This window comes from Trachymyrmex septentrionalis, unplaced genomic scaffold, assembly GCF_001594115.1.
Source record: "Trachymyrmex septentrionalis isolate Tsep2-gDNA-1 unplaced genomic scaffold, Tsep1.0 scaffold19, whole genome shotgun sequence".
Lineage (NCBI taxonomy): Eukaryota > Metazoa > Arthropoda > Insecta > Hymenoptera > Formicidae > Trachymyrmex > Trachymyrmex septentrionalis.
Window position 1 is genome coordinate 3,995,423 of NW_017305071.1, and position 20,186 is coordinate 4,015,608.

The window sequence follows — 20,186 nt, forward strand, 5'->3', positions numbered from 1 at the left end:
TCTAATTCTAAGACTTTCTGGATGATGCAATCTTAACATATTCAAATTATGAATATTGAGATTAAAATTTTTGCATGTAAACGTACATATATACCATTTATATTCTATTTTTATACATAAAATAAATAGATCTTTTCGAGATGGCATTATTTGTAAGATTTGACAAATATTTAAACATTTTTATAATAAATTTACGCAATAAAACTATCGTTATAACACGATGATTAAAAAACAATTGTTGAAACGTTTAATCTCAACTAAGCATAACGTTGATTTTTTTTCCTAAAATTTAATGCTATTTACTATAAAAACTATAAGAAAATTTTTATTACATTTTAAATAAATTTTTAAAAAAACGTATGTTAGTTAACCTCTGACATTTAATTAGTAAACGACATAAATAAAATGTGCAGCGCTGTTCCTAATAAATTAAAATCAATTAACATTTGAATAAGATAAAACAAATGCTAAAAAATCTAGTAATATGTACCATTTTTTAGTTTGATATGTTCTATTTTTTATATTAGATCTTTAACAACAAAGAAATTTACAAAGAAAAAACAACGTGAATATTGTTTCTTTTTTTTAATATTGAAAAATCTTTCACAAAGCTGTTTTTCTAAAAATAAATTTTGCAGAATACGCAACTAGGATCGTAATATGTAAATATATGTAAACCTTGAGAAAAAAGAATATTATTCTTTCCAGTTCGATTACATATCTATATTGATAAAATTAACCTATATTTAAACGTAAATTGAAGAAATAATATTTTTTGGAAACACTGGGATCAATTAGTCGTACGTTAAAAATATATTTTCAAGCTCATTACACAAGATTCAAAACTGTTTATGTACATTTTTCACATACTACTAGTTACATGTAAATTATTCATTAAAATGTATTACAATTTGAAGAAATTTATTTATCTCAACTATTTATTGTACGAGGTTCAATAAAAAACGATTTTGTAAAAAATTTAATAATCTTTCATAAGATTATTTTGTACGTAAAAATAACCAAATCTAAGATATGTATGGAAAAAATTTCAATTGACAAAATGTTTAAAAGTATAATATTCTTAAAAAAATTCTAGCATTAAAAGTATCGATCGTACAATTTTAAAATAAACGAAATAAACGATTGTTTCTAATTTCATCAATTTTCTTATTAACAATGATTTTTATTTCGATAAAATATATATCCTGTGAGATATTTTCGTGAAACCGCATTTTTTATCAGTTTTATGAAAATGGAAAGTTTTCCCAGTTTGAGATTAGGACTTTTAATATAATATGTTACATAATACGTCATTTTGAAGAAATTCCTGCAAATATATTTTTTATGGAAATTTTGTCACCAAAAATACCAATTTTCATGAGCACAGTGCGTTTATCAAATTTTGTGTTATATATTTAACATGAAAGCGATATTATATTAGAGTAGAAGAAAGTACAGTTCGAAATTTAGATTTAATTTTTAATTAACTTCTGAGTAACATATCAAAGTATATGTCGAAATTAAAGTTTTGAGATTTGAAATAGATAGAAATGGATCGCGTGCTCATTGCTAAATCCATTTTTGATTTTTCTGATACTGGATACCTATAACTCTGCTTGCTATTTCTATTTTCACTCTGTTACAATGTATACGTTAGGTATGTATACAAGACACTGATATTGACCTTCGTATTGATCTTCGTTTAAGACAGATAGTATGAAGTTGTATCGGCTAGAGTGTTGATTAAAACTGTACACACTACTGGAAAGAAATTTGGAACATATAAAAATCTCATTTCGAGTTCTTCGAGAGGATCGTATTGTATCTACAAATTTCTGGTTTCTTGCACGTCGATATAATGTCAGAAGAAGAGCGTAAGACCAAAGGCAATAAATTTTTTGTTGAATATTTGAATTCGCCTGACATATCGGGCGAGTATCATAAGGCCGATTATAGGTGAGACTAAGGCGACGAGTCAACAATAAAAACAATTTCTATTGAAATATGCATGAGATATATTATTATTTAATGCGATGATAATTTGTGTGTGTGTGTGTGTGTGTGTGTGTGGTATATACCTATAAATGATAATTTTTTAAGAGAAATATACGTCACAATATACCTTCTACAAAGAAGGATTAAGTTTCTTTATATAATTTTCAGTAATTTTTCATCTTATTGTTATTTGTTTTGTCTTTCAAATTTAGAGTCTTTAAACTACAAAATGGTTTAACAGCTTTGTTAATATCTGTATTGGAAAAAGCAAATTATGACGACATGAGTTATAAGGATTATGAAGAAAGTAGTCCTACAGTTAAACGGCTTAATGGAGATGTACGGAAGGTATGAAAAAGACAATTTAGTTAGCATTTTAAGTTACTTTCTGCATATGTTTCTTCACATTATTTGTAAACTAAAAATTTATTGCAATTATAACATCGGAGATGGACTTACAAAAAATAATCTATCTTTTCAAAACTGCGTTCAGAATAGCGCTATTGGTGTAATGAACGATCAGAACGTTTATCAGTTATAACAGAAGTCCTCATTTGAGAAACGTGAATTTCTCAAATATCTAAAAATGAACTTGCATTGATTCGGATAGTAACGTGTAAACTGTTCACGAATTATCCTACTACTGTTTGTGCTTAATATATTATATAATATAAATTTAAAATTTTGTATTTTAACGCATGATATGTATGCATACACATATATATATATATTTTTTTTTTTAATTTCAGGCATTTTGTAGCTTATGTGTGAAAGTAGGCAGTTTTAGCGATCCACCAAAAGTTCCTGGCCTGGCACATTTCCTTCAGCGCATGGTTTTCATGGGATCCGAAAAATATCCAAAAGTATTAAAATACGATAAGTAAATTTATTATAAAATACACTATTTGTATATTTAAATGTTAAAATATATTATTGTATTTTCAGGAAAACGGTTTTAATGAATTTATCAGTCACCATGGTGGCACTATCGATGGCGTAACGGATTGTGAGCATACAAGATTTTACTTTGATATTTCAGAGAAACACTTGTTTCCAGCTCTCGACCGTTTTGTTCAATTTTTCATTAAACCCTTGATGAAGAAAGATGTCATTAAGAGCGAGCGAGAGGCCATACAAAGGGGTAAATAAATACTAATGGTAATGTTGTTGCTAAAATTGCGATTTTTAAATGTTCCATGTTCACATAGAGTTTCAGTGGAGTTCATCTAGTGACAAAAATAGAAAGGAACGATTATTGTCTTTTATTGCTCAAACTGGTCTTCCACTCAGTGAGTTTCTTCGAGGTAATTCAATAGCTTTAAACAATGATATCAATGATGATGAGTTGTACGAAGAACTGCACAATTTCAGGAATCGTCATTATAGCGCTCACAGAATGACGCTAGCTATAAAAGTAAATATAATATGTTAAAATTGAGGTGAACAATTGATTTCTTATTAAACATGGTTAATAGATAATATGATACGTACATCCGTTTATAGGCGAGATTATCGCTAGATACTTTGGAAGTATATGTCGCAAACTTCTTTAGTGATATACCAAATTACTGGCTGCATTCCGATGATTTTACCGATTTTAAAGATGGCATTTCATTTAATACTGACACTTTCAAAAAAATATATTATGTTAAATCTTTCAGTCAAGATATTAGCCAAGTATGTAACTTGGACACGTAAATTAAAAGAAAAATTGTGTTAATTAAACAAATGCATATAAAAATGAAACTTGTGTTTTACAGCTACATGTAACATGGGCTTTGCCTGCAATTGATTCGTACCGAAGTAAACCATACAAATATATTTCATGGATTATTGAACATAAAGGAAATGGTTCTTTAACTAGTTATCTACGTAAAAAAATGTGGGGCCTTGATGTGTTTTGTGGTAACTGTGATAACGATAATGATTTTGGATACAACTCTATGTATGTCTTATTCGAGATTATAGTAGAACTAACTCATAAAGGAGTACAACAACATCAGCAAGACGTTCTAAATGCATTATTTTCCTTTATAAATTTCGTAAAAAAGACGGGTCCACAAGAAAGTATTTATAATGAGCTTTATAAGATTGGAAAAAATAATTTTAGGTAAATCAATTTAAAAATAAATAGATATATGTAGAAAAGAGAAATATTATTAAAATACATAAGATATGCCACTTATACTTAAAGGCTTTTTTTAGATTTTTTAAACACGATGATGTGTTCGATTTATGTAAGAGTATGCATTTCTATCCGTCACGTGATTATGTAACTGGAAAGCATATTTATTTCGAGTATGATCCAGAAGCTATACAAAAATGTTTGAATTTTTTGATGCCAGAAACAGCGAATATTATGATTCTTACCAATGATTTTGAATTAAATATAGTTGAACCGCATTTTAAAATTAATTATATAGATATGGTGTTACCAAAGGAATGGATCGAACGCTGGAAATTTATCGAGCCATTGTCTAATTTTCATTTACCATCACGCAATGAATTTCTTACCAATAATTTCTTTTTTATACCGGTATCAGCAGAAGCATCGAAATATCCTGTAAAAATACACCAAGATTGTTTGTCGGAGATTTGGTTTTGTCCGAAGTTTCATTGGCCGGTGTGCCATATAAATCTTCATATTGTTTCTTCTCTGTATCCTCGAACAGCAAAGAAGTAAATAATAGCTTGGACATGTATCAATATTTATATATTATAATAGTACTACAATGTTTGCCGACTATAAACCCTATATATACCTATTATAAACTTTAACTTGTAATTATTATGTGTTGTGATTTTTATGAATTAATTTGTTATTAAACTTAATTTATACTAATAACATTTTAGTGCAGTTCTCTTACAAACGTACTGCAATGTAATAAAATATTTATTGCTCGAAGAATTATATCCGGCTGTAACAGCTGGGATTGGTTATGAGATCGATGTCAATGAAGAAGATACAGGTATTACAATACAAATAAGCGGATTTAACGAAAATCTGTCAGTAAGTATACGTTTGAAGCGTGTGTTGGCAGAGTTTTATATATATATAAAATTTGAAGAAACATAAATATTTTATTTCTGTTGCAGTCCTGGTTGATGATTATTGCAAACTATATGGTGAATCTAGTTACCGTTTCAACGAACTTATTTAATATTATAAAAATACAACAACTGAAGACACATTACAACAAATTTATAGAGCCGGAAACTTTCATCGAGTATTAATTATTTATTACCAAGCTTAATTGCAATAATTATAAAATTCTTATACAAATGGAAAAAAATAATTAGTGATCAATCAATTATTACAATCAATTAACAATTAATTTTATAAATTGAATTATATATATTACATTTCTTATCTTGTTTAATTAATATATATAGCTTATTTTTTTCGCAGGGATGTGGAGTTATGGTTACTGAAATGCGGCAACTGTACACACGTTCACAAATATAATGTTCTACAAAGATGCAATTATTCACGAGATTTCCGAAATTTTGTAAAATCTTTCACCAATAATCTGTATATTCAATGCCTTGTGCAAGGCAATATAACGAAAGACTTTACGATCGATATTATACAACGATTTATCAAAAAAATTGATTGTTTTGCATTGAAGAAAATGAAGCCTGTTGCAATCTCTGAAATACACCAATGCACATATTATTTCAAGTTGAAAAATATTAACCGAACTGATGTAAACTCGGTAGTGAGAAATTATTATCAAGTCGGTACTGGTACGATTGAATTATCGGTTTTGATTGAGCTGTTGATCGTAAGTATTTAATGACATTATTTTATACATTTAAATACATCTTCAATTTATATTTAGTTTATTTTTAGTCTATTCAATTTATTTTTAGTAGTAAATAAAATATGAATAATATTTTCGATTACCATGATTGATTTTATTTGAACATTCATCTGTTAAATAATCATCTTTTAGATGATAATGAAAGAATCGTTAATGAGTTATTTACGAACCCAAGAGAAGCTTAGTTATGTTTCGTGCGATTTTAGAGATATCAACGGTATATTAGGATATTCTATTACTGTTTACACTCAGGCAGATAAATGTACAACCGAATACGTTGATCAATGGATCGAGGAATTTCTGAATTCGTTTCGAGTCGTGTTGGAACAGTTCTCAGAAACGGAATTAGATGATGTCAAAGAAGGGCTGAGAATTTTAAAGCAATATGATGATACCGATATTTTGAAAAACCAAGTTGACAGAAACTGGAGTGAGATCATAAAGCAGCAATACATATTTGACAGATGTGAAAAGGAAGCGCTTGCAATAGAGAATATAAATATCAATAAGCTGAGAGAATTTTTCGGAAGACACACACTGAACGGAAGTAATTTCAGAAAATTGAGCATACATGTGATAGGAACACCGAAGGAAGTTGCAGTCAGTAAGCAGATAACTATTCTGATTGAATTTTTGTCATTGTGTATCAATATTTCTTCTTGTATTATGATATCATTCTTGCCTTCCATTTCTTTTTTGTTACGTTAAATTAAAATTGCTAAGACATTAAAAATGAATTATTGTAGATGCAAAGAATCTTAAGCATCCTGAGTTCTCTATGAAGGAATTTATAATTGACGATTCGCAGCACGATAGTGCTACAAATCATTATATTACTGACGTAAACTATTACAAAAATACTTTGCATTACTTCAGGTTATAAGTGAGAAGAATAATCCTGTCATCCTTAAAGCGCTTAATAAGTGATATTTATACAATAATGGTACAAAGTTAAAGTTAAAATTGTGAATATTACTCTTTCAAACTTCTTATTTTAATTTATTATATCAATATTTTCGGTTTTTTAAATTTATTATATTATTTATTTTATTACATTTTACACTTATATTTGATTAGTAAATTACGTAGTATGTTTTCCAATTTTTTTTCTTTAATAGGATTTGTTGCAACGCGATAATTTACGTTTTTGTTTAATTTATTTATTGTACAAAAAATGCACCGTACACATACACAATATGCGATATAACATATATTCTGTAATTTATTTACGATATTGTCGTTTGATTACTATCATTGCCAATGTTTTGTTATCAAATATTTCGATGATGTACGTTTATAATTTTCTTCTTAACATAGAAATTGCGTCTCTGTTTGTTCTGTTAGCAGTAATGTGAGTTGACTCATTTATTACAGAATTGCAATTACGTGAACTGTAGATTAGAAAACTACTATATTAAAGTACAATGTAGATTTGCAGTGCTGGTATTTTTATTTTTGATAATCCTATATCAATAAATTTATTAATATTTATTTTAAAAAATTGATTTTTTAAATTTAAGATATTTTTTATTAAATGTTAAGTAAATGTAATATTAATTTTTAAATTTTATCAATATAATGGACTCTTAATGACAAAACAATGTCACGAGGGCATGTAAAAGTCAATCTTAAAATTGTATAATATAACGAATTATTACATAAATATGTTAAGTCCTAAAATTCAAATATAAATGAAAATTATATATAATATATAATAAAATTACAATAATATTACATGTTTCGGCTTCCTGATTGAGCAATTTTCAGATAGTTGATTAAACGCAATAGTATAGTTAGAAACGCATTGATATAAACGGATAGTGATATACAACCATTAGATGTGATTAGATGAATGTTTCATCGAGAGTAATTGTTCGCAAATGGTTGAATTAACCGATTGTTGAAAATTTCTTGATGTTCTAAATAATTAAATTAAAAAAAATTGATTAGAATATGTCAATAAAGTAAACAAATCGTCACTTTGATAAAAGATTCACCATAAAAGTCTTATCGTTATATATCGCATAATGTTAAGATGCTTCATAAGATCGTCCATTATTTTTTTGTCAGTGTGATTATGTATAAATATATCGTTAAAACAGAGTTGTCAGAAAGTAAATTATATCAGAATAATGTCAAATATAAATCTTGGTCAAGAAGTTAAAATTAAAATTGTATAATTAGAACGAAAGATGAACACTGATTGAGATAAAAATAATTGATGGTAATCGAGGTGCAGCAAAGCCAAATTTTGTTTATGACGAGTATGTATGATTTGTGAAGGCCTTCTGTGTCAGTTTGAGGATTAAAACTATTTTTTTGTTTTTTAATGTTCAACAAGTCTATGAAATTAAACATTTATTATAAACTGATTCTTCATCTAGAATTTCTATATTGTTCTAATCAAAGTAGTGCATGTAGTTCATGCTGGAATTTTTGTTTGATTATTATAGACGTGTTCCATTTAATACGGTTACGGTGTACTGCAATTCTTGATTTTAACCATTTGCCCGTCTGTGCCATATATGATGCACATCACAATTGTTGCACTTTATTTTATAAACTACATGGTAGCGAGAGTCTTTTCGGACTTTTATATATTTTTGTAATTTTATTTGCGCTAAAATGAAACCTTGACATCATTCTTGTTAAATTGTTTAAATTTCTCTGTTAAAGTTTGAATGTACGACACAATGAATCACGATGGAACAACGTTTGAATTTCCATCATTTTTGGATCGATCTAGTCGCTGTTTTTCTTAGGAGGTTATTGATTTTGCTATTGATTGTGTCAAAAATAAATTTTAGCGGATAGTAATTCTCTATTAGTATATTAATTATAAGTATCCAATTTTTTGCATGATATTCACAATTTGACAATAAGAGTGCTCTGTCAGTCAAACTGATGATTATGCCTCTTTTTGAGAGATCGGATGGTTAGAGAAGAAGTTTAAGAATCTCCTAAAAAACTAGGTTTGTGATACTAATCAAAATTAATTTGTTTATCTTTAACCATAATATTTACGTTTAAAGGTTTAATGATTCATCTCCAATTTCGAGAGTAAATAGGAGTTGAAGATGGAATGCGTTAAAACATTCAAGTATATAGTCAATTTTTAATGAAAGAACAGCGACACATAAATCGTCGACATAGTAAAATAATACTTGGTCATTGAACAACGTCAAAGCCATTCTCTCCACTCTTTGCATCAACAGATCAGCAATGGGCGACAACGGAGAGCCCATGGAGCTCCTAAAATTCTGTTTATAAAAAGTGTTTATTATATTTAAAAATGAAAAAAAGGAATGCGATAGAGCATGTACAGCCAGTCACAGAAAAGTTACAATACTTTTTTTTTTATGGGTTTCGGAATACAGCTTGCTCACCGAGCAATTGGTTCTTATTTATATACAATATCTAATCATTTACATTTAACTGTTTTATGAACAAGGCTAAGTTCCGAAACCCATCGAAAAAAAAGTGTTGCAACTTTTATGTGACTGGCTGTATGTCGCCAGTTCAAAATAAAATATTCTTATTAGTAAAACAGTGAAAAATTATTAAATACCAATCGATGTAAATGGATGTGTGCTATCAGGATGTGTACTAACGGGACGCTCTCAAAATGAAATAATTAATAAAAAATTTCGAGGGGGAAAGGGAGTTTAAACCCTCAAAATCATTCTCCTGGATACGTCCATGTTACTAACAGAGATAATTACAAAAAAAGTCATATATATTGCGTCATATATATGATTAGTGAGCAGATTAATTCATCATTCTTAAAGCGCTTAATAAGTAATATTTAACAATAATGTTATAATGATGAAAAAATTATGATTATTATCATTTCAAACTTCTTGTTATTTTAATTTATCATATTAATATTATTAATTATATTCGATTTCATAAAATTATTATACTGTCCATTTTATTACATTTTAAACTTACCTATATTTTATTAGCAAATTACTTCGTATGTTTTCACGTAATTCATGTTTTTGTTTTATTTATTTACAAAAATACGCTGTATACATACACAATATACGACATATAATATATTATAATCAATAATTTATTTACAATAATGCCGTTCGATTGCAATCATCGCCAACGCGTTTTGTTATCAAATATTTCGAAGCTACTTATAATTTTTTCTTTACTTGGAAATTGTTCTTGTATACTCTGTTAGCAATAACGTGCATTGACCCATTTATTATAAAAATGCAATTACGTGAAATTAGAGAACTGTTACTATATTAAAAAACAGCGTAGATTTGCAGCGCTGACATTGATTCTCATTCTCGATAATCTGACATGAATAAATTTACTAATATTTATTTTTAAAAAGTGATTTTTTAAATTTAAGTCTCCTGAGTACTCACTCCAGCCATTTGAATCGTGACGTCATAAGTGAGAAATGTGTTATAGCGACACGTTGATTTTTCTTGCATGCCATTTGTAAATAAAGAGAATTTAGATGAAATGAAATGATGAGATCGCTTTAAAACATACGTATAAAAAAATGGACAAAACAATCCTTAATAATATTAATCTATCATAAGTCACAAATATATGATCACTATTTATGAAATGTCAAATTTTCGCAATTAATGCGAATGAACGTGCAGGATATATCGTACTTTTATCGAAAGGATTATCAGGAAAAATCCATGAAAAAGTCATTAAATAAATAAAATTGTTTCCAAAGTAGAGAGTCATAATAACATTTTATAAGGCGTTATCATGACTTCATTTATTTCCTATGAATGAACTTATAAGCGACAAATAAGGTCATGATGACGTTCTTATAATATTAGTATAACTTCTGTCTGAATTAGGACCGTATCCAATCGTACCCTGGATTAGGATGTTCTCTCTCCTGGAGTTCTCTCTCCTTTTACATATTATAAAGTTAATTAAAGTTAATATCCAACTCGGAAGAGAGCAAATCTATCTGACGATTGAATGCAATCGAAATGGACCGCTAAGAGCTCGAAAGAGTCAAAGGACGGATCGAAATCTAACCGACGAAGGGAAAGGGTGGATAGGGCACCGGCGCCGGATAATAACCGGGGTACGCTGGTACCGTTGGCTGCACCGGTACCGTGTTGGTGATATAGGTAGTGAGTTCGGTAGGCACGACCCTTGTAGAGAAGAGAGTGGTGTAGGCGGTTTTGGCGCCGAAGGTAAGTTTCAGCACTCGCGAGTCAGATACGGTAGCGAGAGTCTGAGTGACTATGGGCGCACTTGTCACCGTGAATTGTGGCTGCTGTGGGAACAGCGGCAGTTGCGGCACCTGCTGCACCTGTGGCAGTACCGGACTTAAGGTAGATGTGCCATACTCGTAGGACGTTCTGAAGCAGAAAAATGCAACAAAAATATATTATGATAAAAAATATGATCAATATTATATATTATATATTTTATATATAATGCAAATAGAAAATACAATAAAATATAATGTAATGTATAGAATAATATAAAATATTTGCAATAGATAAATGCATAATTTATTAAATACTTTAAATATTATTTAATTTATGCATATAACGTCCAATTTTATTTACATATATCAATTACGTAAAAAAAAAAGAATTGGCTTATTAAAAGTATTTGGAGTAAGAGATACTGACTTTGGTACAGTGCCGACTGGCCTTGTCAGTGTTGAGTAGATGGTATTCCCAGAGTTCACCACAGGAATCACATGCGATTCGTATAGCGTCTCCAAGGTGATTACTGGTTTGGATGTAGTGATGACTTGGAGTTGTGGTTGGCCAAAGTATTTCAGAAGTGCTAATTGTTGGGCCTGTTCCGGGGTCAACTGAGGCTCTGCATTGCTGCTGGTTGCGGCGTCACTCTTAATCTTGGACGGCGATGCCGACTTAAAAATGTCCAGGTCGGCATCGGAATCGTTGTTGGGCACTACCACTCTCTTTGGAACGTCCTCGTCGTCGCGATCATCATCACCAAAGTCGAGCTCGAGATGTAGTTCGCTACCAGCTTCGTCGAGCTTTGAGTTGAACTCGTTCAATGTTTTACTTGGAATAAACTGATAGATTTCCATCGGTGGCAGTGTCTTTGTCGCCGTCACTACTCGGGCGATGTTATACGTTTGCACTAAGGTCAATCGAGTGGTGCTGTTGCCGGCGTAGATTATTGGTAACATATGCGTCTTTAGCAACGTTTGAGTCGTTGAGAACGTCTCTGTCAGCGTTTCTAATGGCGGTGTCGCCTGGGCGGCGTCTAGAGAGATCGCTGGTAACGTCGCGATAGACGAGTCAAGTGGCAAAGTCGACTCGTAGGCAGCCCCAGTGTTCGCTAGGATGTTCTCCGTGAGTGGTTCGGTAGGTAAAATTGAGCTGCTCGGTTCGGCCGTCGCGAACGTTTTCTTGATGGTGGAGGTCACCGTGATGTAGCGGGTGTTTCGGAGTGTTCCTACCTGAAGGGAGAACATCTTTAGTTATCAGATTTATAATTTAGTGATTATATATTATGATTTACAGTGGTTTACAGAATTAATATCAAGTAGCAAACGCGATACAAATTAAAAGCTAATAATTTTAATTAATTTTTGTATGAGATTCTTGGATATATTTAATATACTATTTCTTTCAGTTCAATTGGCAGATAAATAAATAGATATTAAAATAAAATTGAAAAAACTTACTTGGAAAGAGTAAGGCGATTTGATAGTGGCAATCTCGAAGTATACATTGTCGAGATCCGCCGCAGTAGAGATTTCCACGTTGAGCGTTTCTACTGGTAGAATCTGTTCTCCAGGATGCTGCTGATCCTGTTGTATGCTGACACTAGCCACGTCTTCGCTTTCACTGGGATCTAACTCGTCCTCCGTCAAGGACAGTTCTTTCCTTTGCGCAACATTGGTGCCGCTAGATGAGATCGGAGCAACATTGATTGTTGCCGTCGTTGCTGATGTCTTGCCTTGCTCATCAAAGATTGCCCCGGGAACCAACTCTGTTGTACTCGACTCAGTTGACGTTCGCGAATCTTCTTCATCCACTTGCTTACGAATCATGATTCTCGGTTTCGGCGTGGTCTTATACGACCAGCGACCTTGCGTCCTCGGTAGCTTCACCTTGGGCAGTAGACTGATCGTCGTTGACGGCTGCTGATCGCTGTTCTTCGACTTCGTCAACTGTTTCGAGGGTGTATTAGGGGATTGACTGTTCGGCCGAAAACCGCTGCGACGGCGAGTGATGGGCGCTTCAGTAGTGGTAGTTGCGGGACGATTTCTAAGAAGAGAGATGATTATAAAAAAGAACAGCTTCGCGTCAAATTGTATTATGTTTTTTAACTTATAAGAAAAAGACAGCACGATAAATAATTTATCAATTTGCTTTTTGAATTGTGCTATTCCGTTAACACTCACTTATAATTTGGTCGAGACGTGCTGGAGCGATTCTTTCCGATCCTCGTTTGCTGTGGTTCGTTGTTATCGTATTCATCGGCAATCTTGTTACGGAATTTGGGCTTGGTTAAATTATTGGGAGTCGAAGGCTTCCGTGTCGATCGTATTGGAGTGTCTAATGGAATAAAAATTAATTTATCTATTTCTTAAGGATTATTAGAAAAATTTTATGCCTGTTATAAATTTTATTGGGTATAAGAAAATTAATATAGAGTAGAGAGTTTTAGTTCTATATTGATTTCTATTTACTGCACTGATTTAGTATCGTCCAATGCGACAATTGAAGTCATTAATTAATACTTTTTAGCTTGCAATTATTATCACACATTACAAATTGTATTATTTTAAAAGTGAAATAAACTAAAATTTTTGGAACTGGTAAAAAGTTAAAAATTATAAAAAAAATCTTTTGTTTTTAAAGATTAAAAAATTTCTGTATATCATGAGAAAAAATGTTATGATAACTTTATATTTCTCATATATAAAACATTAATATATTTTTATAAAAAAAATTATTATATTATTTAATTTAACAAATTTACTATTAGATTTTACAAAAAAAAGAATTTAAACGCAACATAAAATTTATAAAAATTATCATGAAATACGTACCAGAAGGTTCGTTAAAGAGAGCCTCCAAGGGCAGCGAAGATTCGTCCTGTTGCTGATGGGTTGGAGTGGGCTCCAGCTGCGGCTTGAGCTTGCCATGCTGAGGACCAATAGTTTTCAGGATGCGATTGGTGCTGGACGGCCGAATCTTACCGTCAGCTACTGGTGCAACCGGTGCTGTTAGGATTCTTGATGAGCTCTGCAATACCTGGGCGTATTTTCCATTGATATAAGTCCCGATCACGCTGGTCTCATGCACAGTGGTGAGTCCATCCTTTACGATGGTTCCGCCCAACTTGGTTACGAGGCCAGTTGGATTCTCTTTGTCCCTTCGCGGGGTGGCACGCGGTTTGTGATGAACTTTCGACGATGGTCGCAGGTTGATCAACTATAAAAAATTAGAATTATAATTAAAAGATGTTATTAAAGATAAATGACATTAATTATGTAAGTAAACAATTGTAGGGTGTCTTAAAAAGAACCATTCAGCATTTATTTGATAGATGGTACACACTATACTGTAAGTAAAATAAAAAAATCTTAATAAACATAAGTCAAAAGCTCAACCGTTTTAGGATATACATTTTTGTATGTGTTAGCATAATGAATATATATTTAAGTCCATCTCTTAAGTTGTTATTTAAAATTAAAAAATTTGTACTTTAGGATTAAAATTATTATAAAATTTTTTTTAATTATTATGTTATATAGGATGTTTTAAAAAAATTGTAATGAGCATCAAAAACTCAACCGTTTCTGAGATATAAACATTTTTGTAATTTACTGGCGCCTATGTGTTGCATGCAATGTTTACCTCAGTGTTTATAAATCGCATTCTGAATATCCTCATTCAATCCTCATACATATTTCATATCAGTAACCATTAACTGGCGATTGCGGATCTACATATTATTTAAGGATTATACATTATAATTGATTGACGATAAAATCTTCTGTTATGTATGGAAATTGAATGTGAATCAAATGCAATTTATAATTAACACGGAATTAAACATTTCATGCGATACAAAAAAGCCAATAAGTTAAAAGTGTTTATTTCTCAAAAATGGTTAAGCTTTTAATGTTCACTAAAATTTGTTTTAAACATCCTTTATAATATAATAAAAATCCTAAAGTACAAATTTTTTAATTTTACATAACACTTAAGAAGTGGACTTAAAATTATATATTTATTATCGAATAGATTGTAATAATAATTGTATGGATAAAATAACATCAATTAGTCAATAATATATATATATATTTCTGTATGTAATAAAAAAGATAGACAAGATATGAAATTAGTTTTTAGTGGAACATACAATAGAAGGGTCGAGAGAGAAAAGAGTACGAGTAATAAAACTCATAACAAAATATTTAAATAATAATTTTATATATACATATAAAAGAATATAATAATAAAATAATACTACACTCAATTTAAATGCAATAAAATATTTGAGATGTAGTAATGCTGGAAAATATTGTTGGAAAAGCGTGTTCGTCGCGCTTCGCGGGTGAAACCGATTTATGTATCCGTAAGATCGGACTTTCACGCCGATCGTCAGAGCTGAGGAACGAATGGAGGGAGGAGAGCAGCTAGAAAGGATCGGCTAGGAAATCGATTACGGCATGCGGAAAATTACACCGATGCGATTATTTCGAATAATTCCGCGGCAGCTTCGCGCGCGAGTTATCGAGAAAGTTGCTTGCAGGATGCCCCATTGCGCAATTTTATGGTAAAGCTGAGAATCGTTTTCAGTACGACCTTTTCATCCCGGTAGCTAGATAACCCATTTTTCATCGGATATTTGGACTAGAATGCAATCGCGGAATTCGTTTTAGCGACATTGAATCCAGTTCTAGCGAGCCAGTTTAGCAGTAATTAGGGATATGAAATCAGATTCTTAGTTTTCATTTCTTGCGGTTCCTATTCACGCGCCGAAGATCAATGTCACTTTAAACAGGATATCTGATTTCCTGTCTTTGCGAGCGTGGAGAATTAATCGCGGATTTCGTGAGCGCGAAATTATTGGCTAGATTCCGAAAGAGCTAATGCCACATTTTTAACGAAATGGATTATATTTTAGATATTTTCTCTTCACGTAATATAAGATGAAGTTATAAAATGGATAAAGTTATAAAAATGTAAGAATTGTCTTCGCAATTTATTTTAAAAGTAAGCTATCAGTTTAATCCTTGTAAAGTTGGTTCCCCACCTTTTGAAAGAATTAACTTTCTATAGCTTATTCGATTGCTTTATTCTTTGCACATGTATACACAATTTGTATACACATTTCGTATTTTGGTTTGTACACTTCTGATAATAAAGTTATTAAAAATTTTTAAGGGGACTAATATCACATTCAATTCTCCAACCACGAGCAAACTAAATTTAACTAGTCTCAATCGATAGATTTTCGTTTCGATCATTTTTCGAAATGTCCATACATATGCAATCGAATGAGCTGTAGAAAGTTAATTTTTTTTTAAATTAGGGAGACCAACTTCACGCTGATATCAAAAAGTCAACAAGGACAAATTTCGAGGAGTAGCTCTAATTAATTTATAAAAGTATGACTAATCCAATATAATCCTAAAATATCACTCTATATATCGTTAAAAATAAAATGTAAAAATATAAACTGATAATTTAAAGATAAAAATATTATATTTTGGAAAATATTATTTTAATATATATTGCATATTTTAAAGTATGACACGTTTAAATATGTCATTTTCTCCACTTATTTCACTAGCAGAGAAAGCAGATCCGTTATTCATTTGATCCAGTTAGAAAATATTAAAAGGAGGCCAGGAAATTATTTAAAAAATTCTAAAATGTAATTGTTATGTACAATAACTCTAAAACATAATATACAATTAAATGTATAAAAGTACATATTCTGAACGAGGTTCAAGAACAAGAAAACTAATAATTTATGCATTTACATGGCATTTGCTTTATTTTCGTGATCTACATTTACATACCTTGTATGTCTCGTCGATCACTTCCGTCGGCTGCTTTGAGAGAAAATCATATTCAGGTTCAGCGAGATTGTTCTTCACGCCTGGAGTTTCATCCTTAGCACGTACCTGAACCACCGATGACAGTGTGGGTGTTTTCGTCTGTTTATTTGACTCCTGTGCGAATCATGGTAAATAATTAGACCGACTTTTTAATACATAACATCTTATAATTTACTTAATTTATTATAATTTTATAGCAATTAGATTATAGTAATCTAATTGCTACAAAATTAAATCGCAATGTATATAATTTGAATATATAATAATTTTAAAAATCTATAAATTATTATATACTGTATAAATGTATTAAAATTATTGTACGGAGAATATCTCATGTATTAAAAGACTAATAAAAAGACATTTATAAAAAAAAGTCGACCTTAAAAAAGAATTAGACGTTTATATAATATATATATATAATGATAGGATATCCTGTACAACGTCATTCCGTTCTCACCTGATTCTTCGTCGGTTTCGGTACGGTATTCTCGGAGGGATTCACCACGTTCTGCTCGACCACGGAATTCACGACGACCTTTGTGCCCTTTATCTGCTTCTTCGTTTCACCGCCCTGATCTTCGGCCTTGTGCGTCTTGCTGGGCTGGATGTCGGGGATATTTTTCTTCGGCTGCTGCTCCGTCGTTGGCTTTGTGTGAATCGCTGGCGTGGGGGACGTGATCTTCTTCACGACGCCTCCTTCTGAAAATGAACGACACATTTGCATACCTGACAAGAATAAAAATCGCACTTCTGCGAGGTCGAATGATCGCAAAAACGAGACTAAAAAAGCATGTCCTGACGTCCGACACCCGCACCGAAGGTCTCGGTCAAATTCCTTATCCTTTGGAGAGAAAGGATTCAAAATATGTAAAAATATTTTTCTCAATTTTCAATTTTATTGTGCGCATTACTCATATTATTTCTTATTGTAATTCCACATCACGTTTAAATTACATTCTTATAATTCTTTTAAAGCTAAATATATATATTATATTATTTTATTTTATTTATAATTACGCTGTAAATTTTTGATATCAAATTTCAATTCTTATTTACAGTTTTATTTTGTTACAATTATTTTCTGTAAAATTTTTATTTATAAAAAAGAAGCAAATAGCTTTGTGTTGAGTGGACGATTTGAAAAGTCAAGGAGAAGAGAGTCATGGCAAGTGAACAATGAGCATGATTTGTACGCAAACCCGGACAGCGATATGCTAAAGAGATTGGTACCCCTCGTCAAGGCCCATCTTGTGTACATATACAGTACTATAATACTCTTCAACGTTTCAAGGATTCATCCTTATTATAATCAAAGGATCAGAGTCCATGAACAAGCGCGGCATAATAAAAGGTGTTGATTACACTTGTTAGAAAGTACTTTCTGGCATTATATCCACAATTCAAAATCACTGACACTTCATGGTTACAAATTGCGAATTTTCTGCTTGACCGACATTACGACAGCTCTCGACATTTGTCTCTCAGAAAATTCTCTCTTCAGAACTTCTCGATGAAATTCTTTTTCGTGTAAACTTTTTCGCGTGGCTGATTAATAGTCAAGATAAATAGATAAATTGTTATTGATTATGCGCTCTGGAATGTTATTCCCTCAAGCGCTACAGATACCTTACAGTTATAATTATAAGCAAAAGTGAGTGTAAATACAGAGTTCAGATGAGGAGGTATGTGCAGGATAGAAAAATAAACAAAAATTAAGCAAGAGTAATAATATAACATAAAAATAATAGAACAAAATAGTAAAATAAGATAATAGAATAAAATAAACAAAGAAAAATTGAAAAATACGAGCTAATCTTAGCAACTTTTACTATCACGAACATAAACTATATTCATTTTTGATATTACGATTTTATTAACAGTTTTACAAAATAGATATGACTTACCCTTATAGTAAAAGATATCACAAAAATATTATAATGACGATGTAAATGTCTATAAATGTATATAGTGTATTTTTAATAATTTTAAATAATTTTTTTGTAATTTTATCGTTTTTATAATTTTATTAATTATTATTGCAATAATTGAACGTATTTCAATTTTTGCAGTTCTGACGTAATCATCCGAGTGAATGAAACTTTGCAAATGTTACCTGGAGGAGCGCTTTGAGGACTGAAGACCATCACCGTATTGCCGATTGTCGTGGTGAAGTCCAGGAAGCCATAGACAGTTTGTGTGATGAAATCATTATTTGCAGCTGCTGGCTCGATCGCTGCAACTGCATCCTCTGAGTGGCTGTTATAAACTTGTGCGGCGGACACTGCAACTAAAGTCACGAGCTCATAAAAATCAGTTCTATGTCGTAATTCACTTAACAATTTATTATAAAAATTTCTTTTCATAGAATATATAATATAATATTATGTAATTATATTTTATGTATACGAGGCTGAAGGAAATTAATAAAAATTGATAAGAAAAGAAACGTTATACTTTTTGATCAATAATTTTTTGCTTGCGATGCAGTGAATCGAAGATTTAAGAAAAAGTTGGTGAACCTTGAAACAGGAAGCATCTTACTCAAAATTCTGTAAAATTCGGAGATGACATCAATGCACTCACCATACGCTAGAGCTGCGACAAACACGAAGTATCTCGATGTCATTGCGCTCAGTCTGATCTCATCCTAAGCGGACACACGAATCTCGCGGAATCTGAAAGAGGAAATAACACAACGAAAATATGAAACAAAAAAATTTTATCGTTATGTTAATCATTTTGCGTGCGACAGTCCAGTGGTTAATATACATAATAACAACATCACAATAGCAACATTTTTTTATATCATATATACAATGAAAATATATCACGTCACCACCCAAACAACAAAAAGTCTAAAATCGACATAAAACATCTTAAAAATGTCTTTTAAAAAAATGTTTTAAGATGCCTTTTAGGCATTTTTTAAACGCCTTATGTTTCATTCTTGGACAAATGTGTTGTCTGGGAATTCGCCAAAATAAAAAAGTATGAGAATATAGAAAAATATTGTTGTAAAATACGGCGAAGATACAGTTATAAATATTTATAACTGTATCTTACTCTATTTTATTGTGCAACAGAAAAATTTGTGAGTTATATTTATTATTTAATATTTTCTACGATTATGAGAGAATCGAGCTATAATTCTTAGATAATTACGTAATTATTGCAGTTGAACATGCAATCAGCCTCTTATAACCATCTCCTGGAACGGGATAAAAATTGCGTGTTACATCAATCGCGTAAATATGACACATTACCGTGTTATTTTGCAAAGCACCGTTATTCTCCCT

General features: G+C 31.0%; 2 protein-coding genes across 2 annotated transcripts; one reads left to right on the top strand and one right to left on the bottom strand.

Annotated features, from left to right (window-relative positions):
* Window positions 1–1,858: 1,858 nt before the first annotated feature.
* On the top strand, window positions 1,859–6,702 carry LOC108746802 (nardilysin-like). The gene is made up of 13 exons (XM_018483772.1): window positions 1,859–1,956; window positions 2,208–2,343; window positions 2,745–2,858; window positions 2,941–3,136; window positions 3,204–3,409; window positions 3,499–3,672; window positions 3,756–4,106; window positions 4,193–4,674; window positions 4,849–5,005; window positions 5,092–5,222; window positions 5,405–5,780; window positions 5,952–6,423; window positions 6,566–6,702. The coding sequence occupies exons 1-13, from the start codon at window positions 1,859–1,861 to the stop codon at window positions 6,700–6,702; spliced, it is 3,030 nt and encodes a 1,009-aa protein (XP_018339274.1).
* A 3,148-nt stretch (window positions 6,703–9,850) lies between these two features.
* LOC108747006 (flocculation protein FLO11) lies at window positions 9,851–19,615 on the bottom strand. Its single transcript, XM_018484208.1, has 9 exons — window positions 19,474–19,615; window positions 19,004–19,177; window positions 17,348–17,589; window positions 16,852–17,004; window positions 13,864–14,248; window positions 13,213–13,366; window positions 12,490–13,075; window positions 11,456–12,261; window positions 9,851–11,176 (listed from the first exon to the last, which is right to left on the bottom strand). Exons 1-9 carry the CDS (start codon window positions 19,514–19,516, stop codon window positions 10,843–10,845), a joined length of 2,877 nt encoding a protein of 958 aa, XP_018339710.1. The 5' UTR covers window positions 19,517–19,615; the 3' UTR covers window positions 9,851–10,842.
* Window positions 19,616–20,186: the final 571 nt, after the last annotated feature.

Excerpts from the sequence above, each read along its gene's own strand:
- LOC108746802 (XM_018483772.1), top strand. The coding sequence starts at position 1,859 with ATGTCAGAAGAAGAGCGTAAGACCAAAGGCAATAAATTTTTTGTTGAA. Across the intron at positions 1,957-2,207 it reads TATCATAAGGCCGATTATAG|AGTCTTTAAACTACAAAATG; the intron begins GTGAGACTAAGG and ends TTTCAAATTTAG. Across the intron at positions 5,006-5,091 it reads GATTTAACGAAAATCTGTCA|TCCTGGTTGATGATTATTGC; the intron begins GTAAGTATACGT and ends TTTCTGTTGCAG.
- LOC108747006 (XM_018484208.1), bottom strand. The coding sequence starts at position 19,516 with ATGACATCGAGATACTTCGTGTTTGTCGCAGCTCTAGCGTATG. Across the intron at positions 19,178-19,473 it reads TGTCGCAGCTCTAGCGTATG|TTGCAGTGTCCGCCGCACAA; the intron begins GTGAGTGCATTG and ends TCGTGACTTTAG. Across the intron at positions 14,249-16,851 it reads TGATCGACGAGACATACAAG|TTGATCAACCTGCGACCATC; the intron begins GTATGTAAATGT and ends AATTTTTTATAG.